At 38.6% G+C, this 22,234-nt stretch overlaps 1 protein-coding gene across 2 annotated transcripts in view; it reads right to left on the reverse strand.

Annotated features, from left to right (window-relative positions):
• The window catches only part of LOC105472239 (IKAROS family zinc finger 3), a 107,473-nt gene extending 85,256 nt beyond the window's left edge, over positions 1-22,217 (reverse strand). The window contains exon 1 of one of the 2 annotated variants that reach the window (XM_011725295.3): positions 21,793-22,217. Coding sequence is in view for 1 of the 2 variants with exons in the window: in XM_011725294.2 (XP_011723596.1) it covers positions 18,332-18,338 (7 nt within the window). In the remaining variant the exon portion in view is untranslated. Of the gene's footprint in view, positions 1-18,331; positions 18,594-21,792 lie in introns of those variants that run through there. The other variant, XM_011725294.2, reaches the window with a different exon arrangement.
• Positions 22,218-22,234: the final 17 nt, after the last annotated feature.

Consider the following 22,234-nt stretch of genomic DNA (forward strand, 5'->3'; position numbering starts at 1 on the left):
ATAAAATTCAAATTGCAGTGTTCATCAATAAAGTTTTATCAGAGGCCAGGTGCAGTGGCTCACACCTGTAATCCCAGCACTTTGGGAGGCCAAGGCAGGTGATCACTTGAGGTCAGGAGTTTGAGACCAGCCTGGCCAACACGGGGAAACGCCGTCTTTACTAAAAATACAAAAAATTTAGCCAGGCTTGATGGCAGGTGCCTATAATCCCAACTACTCAGGAAGGGGAGGCAGGAGAATCGCTTGAACCTGACAGGCAGAAGTTTCAATGAGCCGAGATTGCCCCATTGCATTCCAGCCTTGGGCAACAGGCCGAGACTCTGTCTCCAAAAAAAAAAAAAGGTTTTATTGGAACACAGCTAAACCCGTTCATTTGTATATTGTCTGTGGCTGCTTTTGTACTCCACCAGTCCAACTAAGTAGTGTGACAGAGACCATATGACCCACAAAGCCTAAAACATTTGCTATCTGGTCCTTTACAGAAACAGTGTATGGAGCCCTGTTCTAGGTCTATTACTAATACTTCTATGGTTACTTTCAAAACCCTGCAATTGGAATTTGAAGAGAAAGTTGTGGTTTTCATTGATGCAGTAATCAAAGAAATAAAACATTTAGACAGCACCTTTCATACAAAGCACTTTACAAATGTCAGTGATTGAAAAATTAATGTGACTTTTCAGAGGGTAAAAATATCCACCTCAGGATGCCAAATATCCAGATAAAATATTTTAAAATGAACATACATGTATGTATTCAAATATACACTTAGCATCATGTTTTCATCAGGATTTTTTGGTATCATTAGATAAAACCATTTTCTTATCTCATTTAAAAGCCAGAGTTGTAATCTAGCAGAAAACTCTAGTTAATACCTATTTCATTTGTCTTTTTGCTCTTTCCACAACTAAATAACCAATCTCCTGATATGTTTTAAGGTTTAATTAAAACATAAGTGTTTTCCATTAACACCTTATCTCTTAAATAACACATCTTCTAACGGACACAACTATTCTATTACTGAGATACTGACATATATATTGGACTGTAAAAGTTAAAGCTTATTTCTTTTGCAGTGTTCCACAGCACTCTCCCATTCATAGCTCTTCATAGCCATTCTAGCAATCTCAAATTGTTTTCTGCCAGTATAGAAAATGAGACTTCATCATATGCTTACTGAGGGATGACAATTTCAAATTTGTTTTTAGTCTTTTAGATTCTCTTTTCATTGACAATGATACTATATAAATCTTTTCACCAGTTAGTTTTTTTAAGATACCAAGGTTCTTTTTTTTTTTTTTTCAGAGTTTCTAACATTTCATGTGCTATAAAATGAAAAGGGGCAGATTATAAATAAAATTTAAACTTGGAAATGGCAGGAGTCTAGTTAACTGAGATTTCATGGAAGTTCACATATGAATGCGTTACCTATTAGTTCAAATATAAATTATCTATGAACAAAACCAAATAATTACCTTTGCAACAAAAATGTGCAATCATGTTTTTGATTCTAATGGTTATAAACTTGCCTTTATTTCTAATACTGTACTATTAAATAATTACCATTCAATTAAGAATATTAGCTAACAAAATTTTCCTCTTAATTTCAGAGATTATATTTCTACTCCATGGTCTGTTTTCCCAGTAGGAAGTATAAGCACTAAAGGAAAGCAAAATGTCAAATCTCAGAAAGAAGCCTGTATTGAGTTTGCCAGCTGCCAGGCACCTCTGGTGCCTGACAGCTGCCAGAAAGCTGTCTCTGAATGTTGATATTCCATTCCTTCTTTATAATAGTAAGTGGAGTCCTTTATACCCATACCTCTTTTTAAAAAAGAAAAAGTTTATCTTATCTAAAATGTTCACTTTTACTTTTTAAGTAAAAGTTTCAGAAATTGAGGCACTGATTACTAGAATGTTTTCACAATTGCAACATTAACACCTGGGTCCATAAATGTGGCAGAGAAGTGTTAGTTGTCATTTCTGCAAAATCCTTTACCAGTTCTCCCTATCACCATCATATATAATCATTCCTCAAATTCCATCAGTACAAGATCAGTTCTGTAGGATGAAAAATGATCCCTATCACTGGTGAAATTAGCATATTAGAATTGAAATTATTATCGTAACTAGCTTACCTCTCCTTCCTCTGCCATCTGATGTTTGAATGTCCCCTAATATCCCCCTACTTGGGTTATACAGCTTCTGCTTGAATCCTTAGAATAATACAGAAGTTATTCCTTTCCATTTCAGAAAAACTCTAGTAGTTAAAAGTATTCTTTCTTAAATGTAGCTGAACTCAAATTTCCGAAATGTCTATTTCAGGTCCTAGTTCAGCTTTCTGGGAACATACAGGATAAGTATAACATACAGTGTAAGTATAACAGGATAGCTCAGATGCTACCACTCAGTTTCTTGACCATGGTGAGAGCTGTCTTCTGAACCCGTTTTTGTTTGCCTGTGGCTCTCCAAAAACGTGGCATCAAGCACTCAGCTTAAGAGTGCAATGAGATTTCTTTTTTTCTCATAACATTTCTGGAAGATAAATAGGGGCAATGGCATTTATTATTTTCCCCATTTTACAGACAAAATCCAAGATACAAATAATGCCAAAAAACATAAAGGCCAGTAATTGCCCAAGGGCACAAAGTCAGTGACACATTAAGAAGAGAAGCAGGATTTGTCTCTTGAGTTTTACTGTTGCTTCAGAGAATTTAAATCGTGTTTTAAATGCCTTCCTATACAGATTATAGATTTTAGAAGGCCAGAACTAGAAGAGATTTTGGATCCAGTTAATTTCAAACACCTCAACTGACTGTGCACTATTGCTGACTGGGGGGAAAGGAAGATAACAAAAACAAAGACATGCGTTAAAGTGAGAGTAATCCCTCCAATCATGAAATACTTCCTTCCCTATTTCCTTGAGCTAAGGTAAATGTTAAGAAACATCAAGACTGCTTGTTTAAAAACACCAGATCAAATATAACCACGTAACTATTTCAGTTCTTCCTACCCTTCCCCTTTAAAAAAAATAATGCATTCCATTTTTTCTACTAGATTATGTGTTTAATAAGGAAATCGTAGACCGTGGGGCGCAGAGGAATTGCTGACAACTGTAGTTAAAACAACAAAGTCAGTGTCTAGTGTTATTTTCCTGAAAAGGTCAGTTACCCTTAAGTTGTAGACAAAAACGTATATTCCAATTTTACCTTGTATATCACATGCTACCAAATGAACATGCAGAGAGAAAAGGAAAAATGGGCATTTCATGTCATTGCTAGTTTATTTATTTATTTATTTATTTTAGAGACAGAGTCTCGCTGTGTGGCCCAGACTGGAGTGCAGTGGCGCGATCTCGGCTCACTGCAAGCTCCACCTCCCGGGTTCACGCCATTCTCCTGCCTCAGCCTCCCGAGTAGCTGGGACTACAGGCGCCCGCCACCACGCCTGGCTAATTTTTTGTATTTTTAGTAGAGATGGGGTTTCACCGTGTTAGCCAGGATGGTCTCGATCTCCTGACCTCGTGATCCACCCGTCTCGGCTTCCCAAAGTGCTGGGATTACAGGCGTGAGCCACCGCGCCAGGCCAGTCATTACTACTTTAAAAAGATGTTTCTGGTAAAATGATTGAATCCAACATATTGAAATGAAGCCTAGTTTTATAACTGTAAAAAAGCTGGAGCCAAAAATAAAATCATTAATTTGAAGTGGGTAACAGAGCCAAATATGAAAGTTGAAACAATCAAACTTCTAGAGGAAAACAGAATATTTTCATGACCCTGGAGTAGGTAAAGATTTTTCTTTTTTTCTTAGAGACAGGGTCTCACTCTGTTGCACAGGCTGGAATGCAGTGACATGACGTAGCTCACTGCAGCCCCGAACTCCTGGGCTTAAGCAATCTGCCCACCTCAGCTTCCTGAGTAGCTGGGACTACAGGTGTGCATCACCATCCTCAGCTAATGTTTTAAAAAATGTTTGGAGAGATGGGGTCTCGTTATGTTGCCCAGGCTGGTCTTAAACTCTTGGCCTTGAATGATCCTCCCACCTCACCCTCCCAAAGTGCTAGGATTACAGGCGGGAGCCAATGTGCCCTACAAAGAATTCTTTAGCAAGATATAAGCAGCACTTAGTCACAAAAAAGAAACTGATCAATTAATCTTCATTAAAATTATGAATTCTGTTCAAATAGATTAAGAAAAATAAACAAGTTAAAGACTGGGAGAAAGTCTTTGTATTACACATTTGACAAAGTACACATTCCTGGCTGGGTGCAGTGGCTCATGCCTGTAATCCCAGCACTTTGGGAGGCCAAGGCAGGCGGATCACCTGAGGTCAGGAGTTTGAGACCAGCCTGGCCAATATGGTGAAACCCCATCTCTACTAAAAATACAAAATTTAGCCAGGAATGGTGGTGGGCACCTGTAATCCCAGCTACTCACTCAGGAGGCTGAGGCAGGAGAATCGCTGGGAGGTGAAGGCTGCCGTAAATCAAGATTGTGCCACTGAACTCCAGCCTGGGCGACAGAGGGAGACTCCGTCTCAAGAGAAAAAAAAAAGAAAAAAAAAAAAACCTAAATGACCAGAAGACCTTAGACACTTCAGGAAAGAGGATCCAAATGGCCAATAAATATAAGAAAAGACATTCAATGTAATTACTCATCAGGAAAATGCAAATTAAAACCACAATGAAATACCACTCCCTACACACCCATAAGAATGGCAAAAATTAAAAAGACTGATAATAGCAAGTGTTAACAAAAAGATGTGGAACAAGTGTAACTCTCAGACATTGCTAGTGGGAGGGTAAACTGATCCAACCACTTTGGAAACTCTTTGGCAATATGTATCAAAGCTAAACATACACCTACATTAGAACCCAGAAATGGTAGTCCTGGTGTGTGTGTGTGTGTGTGTATGTGTGTGTGTGTGTGTATTTTATATATATTATATATATATATGTTTTTTTATATATATATTTATATATAGAGAGAGAGTTGCTCTGTCACTCAGGCTGGAGTAGTGTGATCATGGCTCATTGCAGCCTTGACCTCCCAGTATTGGGACTACAGGCGCACACCACTAGGCCTGGCTAATTTTTGTACTTTTTCTTGTAGAGACAGGATTTCACCATGTTGCTCAGGGTGGTGTTGAACTCCTGGGCTCAAGTGATCTGCCCACCTCGGTCTCCCAAAGTGGGGGAATTACAGGCTTGAGCCACTGTGCCTGGCCACCTAGGTATATATTCAAGAGACATGAATATATATATGTCCACCAAAAGACATGCAAAAGAATGTTTGTAATACAGCCAAACACTGGAAACAATCAATTGTCCATCAACAGCAGAAGGTATAAATTGTGATATATCCATACTACTCAATAATAAAAGAGAGTGAACTACTAATAAATATAATGACTTGGATGGATCTCAAAAATCTACTGAGGAAAAGAAGCTAGACCCCAGAAAAGCATATACTGTACAATTAATTTATATGAAATTCAACAACAGGAACACTACCTATGAGGATAGAAGTCTGAATAGTGATTAATTTCGGGCAAAGGGAGAAATTAACAATAAATGGACACAAGGAAACCTTCTGAGATGATGCAAATGTTCCATATGTTGATCTGCAAGGTTGTATATAGATGAAAAATAATCAAACTACATACAAAAGATATGTGCACTTTAATTGTATGTTATTCCTTGATTTAAAGAAAATCCATTGAACACCGACACATCTCCAAATATCTAAATCCTAAACCTAAGAAATGCAATTATAACAGTATCTTCTTGCTTTTGGAAAAAACTTTGAATTTCAAGAGTTTCTCATGATTCTGCTACAGAATTTTTATAAGTTGCATCTACACCAACCACTCACTGAATGGGTTCCATATATAGCTTAAATATCAAATTGATTTACATGTCATGCATAAACTAAATATGAAGATGTTTTCAGTGATCACTAATTCCCCAAACTTCCCTGCAAATTGGGATTTCAAATGTTTCAATATCGGTATTTTTCTTTCAATAAACTTAAGCTACAGATAGTGTAAATGTCACTTATCTTTGAAAAACAAAAACAAACAAAAAACCTCTCTTAATCCACCTTTCCCTCCAGCAACATCCCACTGATTTCTCTTCTTCACTCTCATAGCTAAACTTCTGGAAAAAATGGTTTGTAATCAACGTTTCTACTTCCTCTATTCCCATTCCCGCTTTAACCACTTCAATTTGGTTTCCATCCCCACCACTCCACAGAAACCACTTTTGTCAAGGTCACTAGCAAGTGTTATGTTGCCAAAACCAACCACACTCTTTGTCCTTATCTTGCTTGATTTCTCAGCCACATTCAACATAGCTGACCACCCACTCCTTCATGAAATACTCTCCTTTCTTGAATTCCGTTACACCACACTCTGATGGTTTTCTTCCTGTCTCACTGGCTGCTCTTTCTCTTTTGCTGGCTTCTCCTCTACCTGACCAAATGAGGTATGTCTCCAGGCACTATCCTGAGAGCACTTCTCTCAATATATTCTCTGTTTAGGTGATCCCATTCATTCCCTTGGCTTTAAATATCATTGACTGGGCGCGGTGGCTCACGCCCATAATCCCCAGCACTTTGGGAGGCCGGGGGCAGGCGGATCAAGAGGTCAGGAGTTCTAGACCAACCTGACCATCAAGGTGAAACCCTGTTCTCTACTAAAAATACAAAAACTAGCCGGGCGTGGTGGTGCACCTGTAATCCTAGCTACTCAGGAGGCTGAGGCAGGAGAATTGCTTGAACCCCGGAGGCGGAGGTTGCAGTGAGCCAAGATTGTGCCACTGCACTCCAGCCTGGGTGACAAGAGTGAGACCCCATCTCACAAAAAAAAAAAAAAAAAAAAAAAATCATCTATTTGCTGAAGAAGACAGCCAAAGCCAAATTCCTATCACTAGCCAGACCTCTTCTTTAGAGGAGAGGTTCCTGAGCCTGCCTCCTACCATTACTCTCCATATTAGCATTCTTTTTATTTCCTTCATAGCACTTAGCATAAATTTAATTATTTCAATTGTTATTACTTGTTCTTTGGTCTGTAAGGGCCAAAGCTTTGCCTGCCTTGTTCACCACTGTATTGCCAGTATTTGCATATGTGGCACAAAACAGGTATTCAATAAATAGTTTTAGAATGAAGAATGAAGATTTCTGACTTTTGAATTATATTGTATAATAAATGTTGTATTACAAGATTCCTCAAAATTAAATGTTATAAAACTGTCGTTCTTCAACTATCTTTTAAAATCTTTTAAACAATAAAAAACATATGTTAAGTACATATGTGAAGACGACCCACCACTGATGCAATGTATGCTATCAGAGTGATGATAGGTTTTGCTGATACTGTTTAAACTGTAAGCAATGCTGGTCAAAATTTTTTTTATTTAAAAAAAATAACAGGCCAGGAGCGGTGGCTCACACCTGTAATTCCAGCACTTTGGGAAGCCAAGGCAGGTGGATCACCTGAGGTCAGGAGTTCGAAGCTAGCCTGACCAACATGGAGAAACCCTGTCTCTACTAAAAATACAAATTAGCCGGGTGTGGTGGCGCATGCCTGTAATCCCAGCTACTCGGGAGGCTGGGGCAGAAGAACTGCTTGAACCTGGGAGGTGAAGTTTGCAGTGAGCTGAGATCGTGCCATTCCCCTCCATCCTGGGCAACAAGAGCGAAACTCCGTCAAAAAAAAAGTAGGCCGAGCATGGTGGCTCACGCTTGTAATCCCAGAACTTTGGGGAGGCCGAGGCAGGTGGATCACGAGGTCTGGAGTTCGAGACCAGCCTGGCCAATATGGTGAAACCCTGTCTCTACTAAAAATACAAAATTAGCTGGGTGTGGTGGCGCATGCCTGTAATCCCAGCTACTCAGGAGGCTGAGGCAGGAGAATCGCTTGAACCCGAGAGGCGGAGGTTGCAGCGAGCCTAGATCACGTCACAGCATTCCAGCCTGGGTGACAGAGCAAGACTCTGTCTCAAACAAAAAAAACAAAAACCAGAAAAACAAAGTCCCAATTGTAATATAAAGGTGAAATAAGTGAGAGTAAATAATACTCTATATTTCAAAATGCAAATGCACCAGCACAATTATTCCAGAAGACAGAATAAGGTAGATAGACATATTTATAGAATCACCATGAATGCCATAGCTAAATGCAGAAGGATGCATGCTGCATCAATTTCAAAAAAAAAAAAAAAAAACAAGGAAATAAAATTTTAAAAACAAGGAAATAAAACCATGGATTAAATAAAAAACAATAATAAAATGGTAAAAGAGGCTAAGCTCTAAACGAAACAAAAAAAATCCTCCCTCAATGTACATGGTAATTGGAATCCTAGACAAATTACAGTGTACTAAAACCATGCAAAAATGCGTCATGTTTGAACATAAAACAGAGTTAGAGCCTTGAAGTCATTAGATAGCACAAAATGTCACTATGTTTCAGAAAAGGGAGGATTCCTCTTAGAATGAGGGATGGCTTCCTAAAGGAGACGGCATTTGGAATAGACCATAATGGATGAGTGAGGATTTCAGTTGGCATGATTGTGGTGCTATTCACAGTGCTGGGAAGTCAGAAGAAGTTGGTTTGTAATGGAGAGAAAATTAGTTCATTTTTGGACTTGTTGAGTTGGAAGAACAGCATTAGAAAAATGGGGAGTGAGGGAAAGCAATGCCTGAACAGGGAATACTAAGCAGTCCACAGTCACATTAGAGGACAGAAGATACCGCTGGAAAGGTACTGAAGCTACGTTGTGGAGTATCTTAAATGTCCAACTAAAAAATATTTTAAATGGTGTTTGAGTAGGAGGATAACTTTATATTTTAGGAAGATCATTCTGGCAGCAATCCTCAAAACAGATTAAAAGAAGCAAGTCTAGATACAGGGTTACTAGTAGGAAAAACATGTGACGGTCTAAATCAGTCATTTTCAAAATGTGTTTTATGGAATCCAGGGTTGCAGAGGGCTGCCACAGGTGCTGATCTATGGCAAGAGGAAGATGGGCTTAACAGTGGTCTCTTGCTCCTTCTCCAATCTCTCATTTGGAACATTACACTTGCATCTGATCCCACATAAGATTTTGGTATAAACCGTGTTCTGTTGCAAAAAAAAACAAGTTTTTGTCTTGTTTTTGTGTCTAATCCTAATTCTTGTTGAAATGTGAGACTAATGGTGAAACACCTCAAGGTCATCATATAATCATCAAGTATCACCGTGTAGAGTTACAGTAGTTATAAAATCTATAAGCACTACATGAATTCCTAATATCGACTTGTTCAATCATTATCTGTCCTATTATATAGATTGGATCTCCCTCCCCAAATTGGATTATGTGTAAACATGTTCTAGTTGTTTAGGTCTGGGGCAACTAAGTCCATGCTAGGTCATTGATGTTTGTAATGGATATCTGTAGAGTCCTTTGAGAATCTCCAAATTCCTTTTATTGAGAATTGTGCTATTGAGAAGCTATTGAGAAGTGTGCTATTGACTTGGCACACTTAGAAGCTATGTACTTGCTTGTGCATTCTGGTCTCCTAGCCCTACTAATTCAAATCTGAAAAATTAGTCTGGCAGTATTGGCACACGCCTGTAATCCCAGCTACTCAGAAGGCTGAGGCAGGAGTGCTTCACCTTATTATTTCAGAACAGTTTTTAATTAAACTATTCCCAGAAACTTGAGAAAGGATGTAAGTAAGCTTTGCTTCAAAGTTGAATCGCAAAAATATTTAACATTCATTTTATTTAATTCTGAACATAAAAATCAAACAAGAATTGCCCTAACCTTATTATAAGCATTTAAGATTTATAGTATACAATGATGATGTAACATGTATTCTAATATACAATATATATTGTATATGTACAATATAACATGTATATTATAAATCTTTTAAATGCTTGTAAGGTTACATGTTACGTGTCCTTGTTAGTGACTAGTTGATTACTATACTGTGACAGAAACATGCCCCAAGCACCTGAGCCTTAGCCTTTACAAGCACTTAATGAAGTACAGGGAATAAGACAGTTAGTAATATTCTTTTTAATTAATTTATTTATTTATTTTTTGAGACGGAGTCTGGCTCTGTCACCCAGGCTGGAGTGCAGTGGTGCAATCTCCACTCACTGCAACCTAGGCCTCACGGGTTCAAGCAATTCTCCTGACTCAGCCTCCCGAGTAGCTGGGATTACAGGCACGTGCCACCACACCCAGTTAATTTTTGTATTTTTAGTAGATTTCACTGTGGTTTCACCATGTTGGCCAGGCTGGTCACAAACTGTTAATAATATTCTTACTTAAATAACTTACAGCACGGTGGCTCACGCCTGTAATCCCAACACTTTGGAATGCCAAGAAGGGCGGATCATCTGAGATCAGGAGTTCAAGACCAGCCTGGCCATCATGGTGACATACTGTCTCTACTAAAAGTACAAAAATTAGCCGGGCACGGTAGCGGGCACCTGTAATCCCAGCTACTCGGGAGACTGAGGCCGGAGAATTGCTTGAACCTGGGAGGCGGAGGTTGTACTGAGCCGAGATCGTACCACTGCATTCCAGCCTGGGCAACAAGAGCCAGACTCTGTCTCAAAATAATAATAATAATAATAATAATAATAATAATAATAATTTTACATGTGAAAATATGCACAGGAGAAAAAAGACCAGCAGCACCATGATTTTACTCATCACATTTATAAAATTTTAATATTTGGAAAAAAAAAGTCTCATTCTGAGGTCAGAGGATAAATTTATACACTGATCATCTTCAATACTTTAAAGTCTGGAATTTTATGTGAAATTCAAATGAAATTTAAATCAAGTTGGCCCGTGAAGCACATGTGTGGAACTGCCTACACAGTATGCAAGCATATAAATCAACTATTAGTGATTCTTAGCAGTCTAGGTTAAGGGATTTCTTAACTCAGAAATAGAGGTAGGGCCGGGCGCGGTGGCTCAAGCCTGTAATCCCAGCACTTTGGGAGGCCGAGACGGGCGGATCACGAGGTCAGGAGATCGAGACCATCCTGGCTAACACGGTGAAACCCCGTCTCTACTAAAAAATAGAAAAAACTAGCCGGGCGAGGTGGCGGGCGCCTGTAGTCCCAGCTACTGGGGAGGCTGAGGCAGGAGAATGGCGTGAACCCGGGAGGCGGAGCTTGCAGTGAGCTGAGATCACGCCACTGCACTCCAGCCTGGGCGACAGAGCGAGACTCCGTCTCAAAAAAAAAAAAAAAAAAAAAGAAATAGAGGTAGATGACAGCAAAAATGATTAGTTGTTAAATAAATAAAATTAGTTACTTCCAGTTTTCATACTGGACAATATTTTCCATCAGTTATGATGTAATTCTATATCCATAAAAATGTTATAGGTTTGTGAGAGTGATCTTTTTCTCATACCCACAGACTCCTCTAGGAAACAGGAAATTGTTCTGATGTGCCAAACATTCTGGCAAATTAATAGTCTCTCTAATAGACAGTACTTCTTAAATGAACTGATGTTGTTGTGATAGAGTATTCAAATTAAGTGAAGTTATGTTCAACAATTTTAAGAATCAAAACATCTATTGTGAAGAAATGGTTTATTGTGGAAACTGCAGTGCTTCACTGAAATAAAAAATGTACCAAAATTATTAAATAAAGCCAAAAGTTAGAAGGCATTGTATTTTGTGGGGGGTGTGGATTAGAAAAATGGCAGTATTCACATATTGGATTTAGCCAATACTTCAATCTCTTCTACTAAACCTTTAACAGTACCTTTAAAAATTAGCCAGCAAAATTTACCAGTTTGAATGTCTCTATTTTCCTTCCTCCCTTTTACTATAAAAGCTGGGCAAGTAAAGAGTCAAGTGACCAAACACACAGGCAACTCATTCATTAATTTATTAAACAAATATGACTACAGGCCTACTATGTGCTGGGGACTGGGTTGGGTACTAGTTACCATCAGTTATGAAAAGATCCCTAGTTACGCATGGTGGCACATGCCTCTAGTCCCAGCTACTCAAGAGGATGAGGTGGGAGGATTGCTTGAGCCCAGGAGTTTGAGACCAGCCTACAATGTAGAGAGATCCCATCTCAAAAATTAAAAAAAAAAAAAAGAGAGACCCCTAAACTTTGGAAATTAATAGTCTAGAAGGGGCTATAGGTGTATTAATCAACAAAATAAACAAGAAACCTAGTTGAATAATCCGTAGATAATTCAGAGTAGAAAAATAATAGCTTTGTACTGTTTCACGAGTGACAGTATTGAAATGTTTTCCATTTCTTATTTTAAAAGTTTCCTTCATTGGCTGGGCATTGGTGGCTCACACCTGTAATCCTAGCACTTTGGGAGGCCAAGGCAGGAGAATCTTTTGTGCTCAGGAGTTCAAGACCAGCCTGGGTAACACAGCAAGACCTTGTCTCTATTTAAAGAAAAAAGAAAGAAAGAAAACTTTCCTTTGTAAACCCACAATAACCTAATGTGCCAAAAATTTCATCTGTAAGAATACTACTAAGTACAATTTGTGACATATTGCCAATTCCACTGTTACAAAAAATCACGCAGTAAGCTGATTTTAAGTACTGACAATAAGCAAAGAGTAATGTACTTTGTTTCATATCCATTATCAAGCACCTAGTTTGTTTGTTTGCTTTTTTGTTTTTTTGTTTGTTTGTTTGTTTTTGAGATGGAGTCACGCTCTGTCGCCCAGGCTGGAGTGCAGTGGCGCGATCTTGGCTCACCAAAATCTCCGCCTCCTGGGTTCAACCAATTATCCTGTCTCAGCCACCCGAGTAACTGGACTACAGGCGCCTGCAACCATCAAGTACCTAGCTATTAACTATCTCCTGGATTGGACAAATATCTAACATAATATTGTCATATGGCATTGGTATCTAATATAATATGGTAATTCCATATTATTTTCATTTACTCTATACCACTTTGGACTTAAATTTTTTGTTGTTGTTGAGACAGGTTCTCACTCTGTTGCCCATGCTGGAATGCAGTGGCGTCATTACAGCTAACTGAAGCCTCAAACTCCCAGGTCAAGCCATCCTCCCACCTCAGCCTCCCAAGTAGCTGGGACTACAGGTGCACACCACCACACCAGGCCAATTTATTTTTATTTTATTATTATTTTTTATGAAATAGGGCCTCACCATGTTGCCCAGGCTGGTCTCAAATTCCTGGCCTCAAGAAATCCTCCCACCTTTGCCTCCCAAAGTTCTGGGATTACAGGTGTGAGCCACTGTGCCCATTCCTTAAATTTTTAAAATAACTTTTTAACTAAAAAAAAAAAACTTTTAATTTCGGATGCAAAAACCAGATTTCAATTAGGCTGAAAAAATAATCTCATTCAGAATCACTAGGGATAAAAGTATTTTGATGAGTTATATAGTAATATTAATTAATATTAATTAATATAGTAATATTAATAAATAATATTAATTAATATAATAATATTAATAAACAGATTACTTTTCAATCTACATATGTTATAAATAAATTATAAGTATTGTTTCATTATTGAATCTTTTTTTAGTGATCCAAAAGGCCTTGGTGTCATCCTTATGATTTTTTTTTTTTTTTTGAAACAGGGTCTTGCTCTGTTGCCCAGGCTGGAGTGCAGGGGCACGCCCATGGCTCACGCTCATGGCTCACGGTAGCCTCAACCTCCCAGGCTCAAGCCATCTTCCTACCTCAGCCTCCCAAGTAGCTGTTACTATAGGCATGTGCTACCACTCCTGGCTAATTTTTGTAGTTTTTGTAGAGTCAGGGTTTTATCACATTGCCCAGGATGGTCTTGAAGTCCCAGGCTCAAGCAATCTGCCCGCCTCAGCCTCCCAAAGTGCTAGGATTACAGGCGTGAGCCACCACTCCTGGCCTCATCCTTATGATTTCTAATTATCATAAATGTACCAGTTAATATGGAGCTAAATTTAATAAAGGCTAAATAGCAGAGTACATTCTATGGCCTTGTGATGTGTAGGGTCTCTTTTCAAATTAATTAATGAATCCTTAGGACAAAAAACATTTATTGAGCACCTACTACAGGCAAGTTTCTGTGTTAATCACTCAGTTCTTCTCATACATGTTCTGGAACTATAGCTTGACATATGAGCCAGTTATCGTCAGACATCTATCTAGGCCAGGTGCAGTGGCTCACTCCTGTAATCCCAGCACTTGGGAAGGTTGAGGCGGAAGGATCACTTGTGGCTAGGAGTTCAAGACCAACCTGAGCAACATAACGAGACCCCCATTTCTACAAAAAATAAAAGATACTAAATTAGCAGGTCATGGTGGTTTGTACAATAAATCAGCAGGTTATGGTGGTGCATGCCTGTAGTCCTAGCTACTCAGAAGGCTGAGGCAGGAGGATCGTCTGAGCCTAGGAGTTTGTGGTAGCCTGGGCAACAGAGCGAGGCCTGTCTCTAAAAAAAAAAACAAAAAACAAAAAAACTGGATGTCTGATAAAAGATCTACCAACAATCTTTTAGTCCTAAAAAACTGTAAGTACATACATTTATATGAATGAAAAGTTTATAACAATATATTTTAACAGTATCATTTGAAAATGTATGCTAATTTTATGGCATCATCTATATCTTACTAACTGAGAAAACAAATTTCTACTCATATTCAATGGATATTTTAATAGACTAATTGTGATCCTGAAATCTGCTTATGTAAATTTAACAGTTAAAATTTGACTTTACACAAAAAAGAATGAAATCATATCCTTTGCAACAACATGGATGCAGCTGGAGGCCATTATTATTAGTGAATTAACACAGAAACAGAAAACCAAATACCGCATGTCCTCACTTACGAGTGGGAGCTAAATACTGGGTACACATAGACTGTTATGAGTTAATGTGACCCCCAAATTAGACACTGGGAACCCTAAAATGGGGAAGGGTGGGAGGAGGGCAAGGGCTGAAAAACTACCTATAGGATACTATGGTTGTTATTTGGGTGACAGGATCAATAGAAGCCCAAACCTCAGCATCACATAATATACTTATGTAAGAAACCTGCACATGTACCCCCTAAATCTAATTTTGTTAAAATTGGCTTTAAGTGACAGTGTAGCAAAAAATATCCAATAACATTTTTGTTTTCCAAGCTTTCTTTTTCAATTATACAGCTTAAGTGTTAAAAAATTACTGAGTTTTATCAAATAATTACTAGCCCCAATCTCCTACTTTAAAAATTTATTTAAATAAAATGCATCACAATAAACATAATAAAAAGTACTTTTTCAGCACTATTTTAATTGAATGCAACAAATTCTGAGGGCCTTCTATGAACCGGAAACTGTCCTTGGCACTCAGTGTACAAAAACAAGACACAGTCTCTGCTCTCCAGAAGCTTAAAGACCAGAGGCGCAATAAACACCTAAATCAATAAATAATTTCAACACAATGAGGTAGAAGTATACACAGAAAGGAGAGGCCCTTGGCCAAGGTGAAGGAACATGAGAGAGTGGGTAGGGGTGATCACCAGAAGGCACTAGGAGGAGGTCATCAGAAGAAGGTCATCGTAGAGCCTTCATGGCGATGATGCCTGAACAGAGTCTTGAAAGATGAGCAGGCATAACCAAGTAGAGAATGGGTGAACATAATAGTAAAGACATGGAAGCGTGAAATAGCATACTGGATTATAGGAAGCACAAACAGGAATTTTGAAAAAATATGTTCTACCAGGACGCCATGGCCTTTCTCTGGCTTTTGTTTCTTAAAGCCTTTGTATTTCGTCCTCCATAGGCTCACAACTGAGGACAAACAGATTCCATCAACTACAGGCTTTATGTCTGTTAATCTCAGCCATCCAGAACATGGAAAGGGACCTGAAACAAAAAACTACTACCAAACAATCTATGTGGTAAGAAATATAAGCTAACATCAAGAAGGAGACAAAAATTGTACAATATCCTGGGTATATTTGGTGTAGGGGCATTCAGCTTTACATCACTCAAAACCCCTGTGAGAATATATTATGGAATAATACATGATCTGATGGTCAGAACAGTAACTCAGAGTTGCAGAGATAAACTTATCTCTTGTGTACCTTGCTTATAAAGCAGGGGGCTGTGTAATAAATATACTTAGAAAAATTTTTACTCAATATTGTTAAAAATAAAAATGTTTTACATTAAATAAGAAGTCTGCCATTACCTGTGAAATTCATGTTTGTGAACTGCCTCATTTCCTGACCATAACAGACAGAAGAGATGTTATAGTACAAATAATAAAATTTAGTGATTCATAAAGAGTCTTTGGGTAGAAAATATTTAAGGTCACAGATTGTGAGAAAATTAAAAAGCTGTAGCTTCTGATTTAGTATATGCATTAAATCTTCATTTCTACAAGATTTCTATTTCAAAAGTTTATTCATCTGACATCTTCATACACAGAAAGTCTCAATACATTAATTAAAAGATAAATGAATTTGCTAAATGACTTTATATGTTGAATGAATTATATTCAGTATTGCATTGTAAAATAAACTGTTATGAATCAATGTGACCCCCAAATTGGGCAGAAAATAAAAGCATTCCATGAAGTATTCTACTTTCTTACATTGCCAAGAGAGGTATACACTACAGACCAAATCTCTATTCTAGACTTAAATCAAAACCACAAGATGATATAAAAATATTTTAAATATCAAAAACATGGGACAGATTAGTCAATTTTGGGTAGCCATAATGAACTAGGTATTTTACCACATCAAACACTCTATCCTCAAGGACCTGACATTAATATAGCCAAATTCACATAATTAACCTCTTTTTAAAATTTAAATGTTAAAGTTTTTGCATTAAGCATAATCTACACTCTCTCCATGGACCTATAAATTTAATCTAATCATGTAAACACAACTTTTAAAAATTATTGATCTATATTCTCTTTCCATTTATAGTCTACACATTGTAAATTAAATTCTACACAAGTTTTCATTCTTTTCTTCTTAAGCGAGTCTTCATCCAGGCTTATTAAATATCTGTGTTAGTACACCAATAACCTAAGATATGTTTCTTTATTCTATATAATAAGATTAGTTTCTTAATTTTACATTAAATAAATGAATTTGGAAGTATTAACATTTATAGAGAAATACTCCAGTTTCTATGGATTTACATGATTCTGTACATTATCCTTGATATGTGGTATGGTTAAGGCTAGGAAAAATAGTGTCGGAGTACTGATTTATAATTTCATAAAAACAAATTAATCATTTGTAATAATTAAAGCATAAGAGCTTTTTAAAAATTATTTTTCCCATAGTATACAACAGCCCGACTTTTTTTCCTTGCTATTGGCCAATAAAACCTTTGTTAAAAATTACACTTCAATAGACCATTATTTAAATGTTAAAAATGCAAAATTTTTTAAGTTTTCAATCCCTAATTTAAAAAATTAAAAGCATAAATTTTTGATATTTTAATAACTTAATATACTCTAGAAATAAAGCTGCCAAAGATCAGTTCATTGTTAATTAGAGATCCTCCCATTATTATGAAGAAAATATTCACAATCTTCATATTTATCAAAGTAACATTTTAGTTAGGTGTCAATATCTCATTTTTAATAGAATGAAATTCTGAATTTCATAATCCCACCATCCCCCCAGTTGAGATGCATTTGCCATTTTCAAGGTTTTAGAAACACTTGTTGAAAAGACCACTGAAGAGTTTACAGTAGCAGTGTGAAATTTTAGGTATCCCAAGGAAGTATAGAATGAAAAATGTTTGAGAAGCGAGGATAGCGTTACGACTTTCAAAATTAATTAACATGAAACTCCTAAAGTAAACCTGATTTTTGCGTTGGGTAAAGAAGACTCATTAGAAGATCGAATCCCAAGGGAACTGCAAGTGCCAACCGCTTTAAAATGTACCTTTCCCAGATGACACCATTTACCCTTGTAAGAAAACAAGTTACTCAGATTAGCGTAATTCCAATGAACACTGAGGCCACGAAGGAAAAAATATCCAAAAGTGTTGGTTATTCCACCCCCAGATTTGCAGCCGTTTCAGGGACACCCCTTAAGTGCTCTTCCTCTGCAGATGTAGGGTAGACCCCCCATGTCTGACAACCCCTTAGAAATAAAATTGCAAAGAAGTTATCACTTTCCAAAGGGCGGGGGAAGGACAAGTGAGAGACGTACGAGAACCGACGCGCTTTGTCCTCTGAAATACCTCATATTTACTTTTGACAAAAGAAATAAATAGAAGCAAAACCGAGATTCATAAGAAACTCTTTCTGCTGCTTGCACAGGCCAAGCTTCTCAAAGACCCCGGAGAAAAGAAGCGCGCTGGAGGCTCACCTTCCATGTCGCTGCCGGGCCCGGCTGGAGCTGCCGCTGTGGCTACCCGGCCTCTCCACGTGCTCCTGCCGTCGCCTGGACTCAGCGCGCAGCTGGCGGGAGATTCCCGGCACGGGGAGTCCCCGGGATCCGGCCGCCGCGTCGGCGCAGACTGAAAGGGGCAGGAGCCGGCGACCTGCCGGTGCGCGGGGTTACAGCGGCGCTGGCTGGCGGCTGCTTTAAAGGACGCTGGCCGTGGAGTGCGGCGGGTTCCGCACCTCCAGCCCCCTTTTGAATGTCAAACCCAAGGAACCCCGACAGGATGGAAATGGCGCATCACTAAATTGTCTCAAAATGTCTATTTTAGAAGGATAATGGATGAGAAAAGTAATATCACACGGAGGGTGGGGGGTCAGCCTCGCTTTCTTGGCAAGCTCAAGTTCAAAGACGTTTATCTTAAATTGAGGGAGATCTGGAACTTTTTGTCTAGATTCGGTGATAACAGCCGTGGAAAGTATCAATGAGAACTCCCTTCTTTCAAAGTATTTTTTTTTCCTTCCTCACTTTTTCATTTCACATGGTAAAAGTTTTTGATCCAAGTTTTCAGAAAGACAGTTGGATTTTGGCACTTTTATCAATTCAACTTTTTAATTTTTGGAAGCAATTATCTCACTTTTATTTTCCCTCTGGGAACTGCTTGGTTTATTTGCCACCACTCACACAATACTACCCACTCTATATAAATAGAGTGAGTGTTTTATAGAGTGTGTTGATTTTCTCCCAGCCTGCCTTCTTCCAAATAGACACCTTACAAAAATACGTACAGGATGTACCAGAAAATTAATCAAAGAAAGTAGAGCTAAGGGTTGAAGGTGGGGGCAGTAAGATAGTAAAATTAACTTAAAGATGTTAGTATACAGATATGTATCAGTCAACATCTTCTCCCAACATCCTCCCTACTGTCCAGAGGTAAAGCACACATTTGACTGCAGAGAGAGGAAAGGGGAAGTGACCACAAAACTGTTTTTCAAAGCAGAACTTTTCTTCACATTGAGGTTTAAGTGACATTGTTCAGGTGAGCCCTTCTAAAGATGCCCAGAGTGTTGGACAATATACGAATGAGTCTCAAAAGGCCACCGTCTCCGCTATTAGAAAATTATATGAGTGTATACAAATATATTTGAAACTTAAGGTTGAGGATTTGTGCATCAGCTGACCATATCAGAAGAAACCCACACTTACAAGTTAAAGTATAAATGCTGTAATTTTATGAATTGTAGTTTTAAACAAGAGTACGTCGTTGGTATAGGCAGTCTATGTGATGTCTGTATATATAAATATATTTAAGTGGGTGAAAAACTACACTGGCTTTAAGCACCACAGTAGCATCTCTATAACTGCATGAGTTGGGAGTTCTGCAGGATATCAATTTTGGAGAAATACTCTAAACACTAGGTCTAATTTTAGTACTGAAAGGGGAAATTTGTTGTTTGTTAGTTTCTAGAAGCAAAAATAGCACATCAAAAGTAGCAGAAGAGGAACTGTAAAATTTCACAAGGATGGTATGAGGATGAAAACTTATTTGGTTATTAAAAAGCTGTGGGCCAGGCGCAGTGGCTCACACCTATAATCCCAGCACTTTGGGAGGCCAAGGCAGGTGGATCACGAGGTCAGGAGTTCGAGACCAGCCTGGCCAACATAGCGAAATACTGTCTCTACTAAAAACACAAAAATTAGCTGGCCGTGGTGGCGCACGCCTGTAATCCCAGCTACTCAGGAGGCTGAGGCAGGAGAATCGCTTGAACCCTGCAAGCGAAGGTTGAAGGGAGCCAAGATCATAACACTGCACCCCAGCCTGGGCAACAGAGTGAGACTTCATCTCAAAAAAAAAAAAAAAAGTTGTAAGGAAACTTTATGATTTTCCATTACAATGTTCTCTGTATATTTGACAGTAGAATGTGTTAGTACTCTGTAAATAGTTCAATACTGAGTATTTCAGACTCCTGAGAGTGATACCTAAGTGGATTGAAAGTGGATTGGTAAAATAATTTATGTAGCTACTCCATCTTCAAGGAGATGTAGCATAAATCCCCACTGTTTAAGTGTGGGTGCACAAAGTGACTTCATTCCGAAGAGTATAGTATGAAAGCGGGGGAATAAACTGACAGTGGAGAAACCTAACAAACAGTACCTCAGCCAGCAGACCAAGGTTAACATCAAGTGATAAGGCATGTTGATAGTATGTCTCCTTGATATGATGTGATGAGAATGTCATTTTATCTCTGTAATCTTCATCCTAAGAACCCATAGTTCCAGTCTAATATGCAGAAAGACAAAATTCCAGTAGAGAGGCATTCTACAAAATACCTCACCAGTTAAAGCCAGGTCAAGACCTTCAAAAACAAGAGAAGTCTGACCCAGCCAAGGGGAATCTAAGGAGATACAATGACTATAGGTAATGTGGGATCCCGCATGAGATCCTGGAGCAAAAACAAACAAACAAACAAACAAAAAGAAACGGGGTGGAGAGGACATTGAATAAAAAAGTAAGGAAATCTGAATAAAGTTTGGACTTCAGTTAATAGTAATGTATCAATATTGGTTCATTAATTGTAAGAAATGTACCATACCAATGTAAGATGTCAGTAATAGGGAAAATCGGGAGGGAGTATGTAAAAACTCCCTGTACTGTTTTTGCAATTTTTCTGTAAATATAAAACTCTTCTAAAATAAAAAGTTTATATAAAAAGAGTGGATGGGTACTTCTGACAGACAACTATTACTCATTTGGTTAAGTCTCCTCTCATAGGATTTAGTCTATCACATAGGATTTACAAGGATCAATTACTTACCAAAAACCGAGAAGCCAATAAAACACACTGTGGATTTATAATGTACTTTGACAAAAACTGGAATGACGAACTTGTAGGGAATCAAGATAATGCCTAAATCTGTCTTCATTATCATTACCTTAAGAAGAGAGCAGTTGAGACCAGACCATGAATCCAGACATGGTAACTGACAATGGGTGGATCTGACTCACTGAGTCACATTTCATGGCTTATGCTATATAGGTAAAATTAACAGTGACTAAAAATGAAATTACTGACAAAAGTTGCTCCTGGACCATATGAGATAGTCCAAGTACTGACTCGGCTCAAAGGAAATAAAACCGAAAACTCTTGATCTCACCCAAAATAACCATTCTGCACCCTGTCTGAACCTTGGGCTCTCTCTACTAACCAGCCTACTCAAAACCACTACTGAGGGTGGTGTCCCGCTGCTAAGAAACAGACAACGCACAGGGCCTTTCGAGTCACCAAACTAGTAGCCAAGAAGGAACCATCCAAGACGAGGGCATGATCCCCTTTGGAGCTCCCTGATCTTGACTAATCATTCATCCCTACAGAAAAAGCCAATCTGGCTCTTGCCTTACAACTGGGCCCATTTTTAAAGCAAGGTCACTTCATCAACCTAGATACCTTTGCACTGGGGGAGGTCTCTCACATCGCCTCATACTTGAAGTGAAAATGAAGATTCAACGTTCCTCTCGAGTGGGAAGGCCCAGAGGCGCCTTCTTGGCTCAGTAGTGGCTCTTCTGGGTCTTGGTCTTGCGGGTAAAGAATGCAATTAGGTAAAAATCGCGTGTCAGTTTGAAAGAGATTGGACACACAGTTTCAGTGTTCATGAGAAGAGAGGCGCAGGAAATCCCCACACGGGCCTCTCTGCTTCACGTGAGGGGGAAATTGTCACAAGTCTCTGCCTTCCTCAGGTCCCCTTCCTAGGGGATTCCTCATCGCATCCCCTAGCCGCCCTACCCCACCACGGTCCTTGTGACTCGCGGTGTTCTCTCCTTGATCCCTTCAGCCCCTAGTCTGGGGAATCCCCGGAACGCGACGCTGTGGCTTCTTTTCCTTTACTCTC

The sequence above is a fragment of the Macaca nemestrina genome, chromosome 17, assembly GCF_043159975.1.
Source record: "Macaca nemestrina isolate mMacNem1 chromosome 17, mMacNem.hap1, whole genome shotgun sequence".
Classification (NCBI taxonomy): Eukaryota; Metazoa; Chordata; class Mammalia; order Primates; family Cercopithecidae; genus Macaca; species Macaca nemestrina.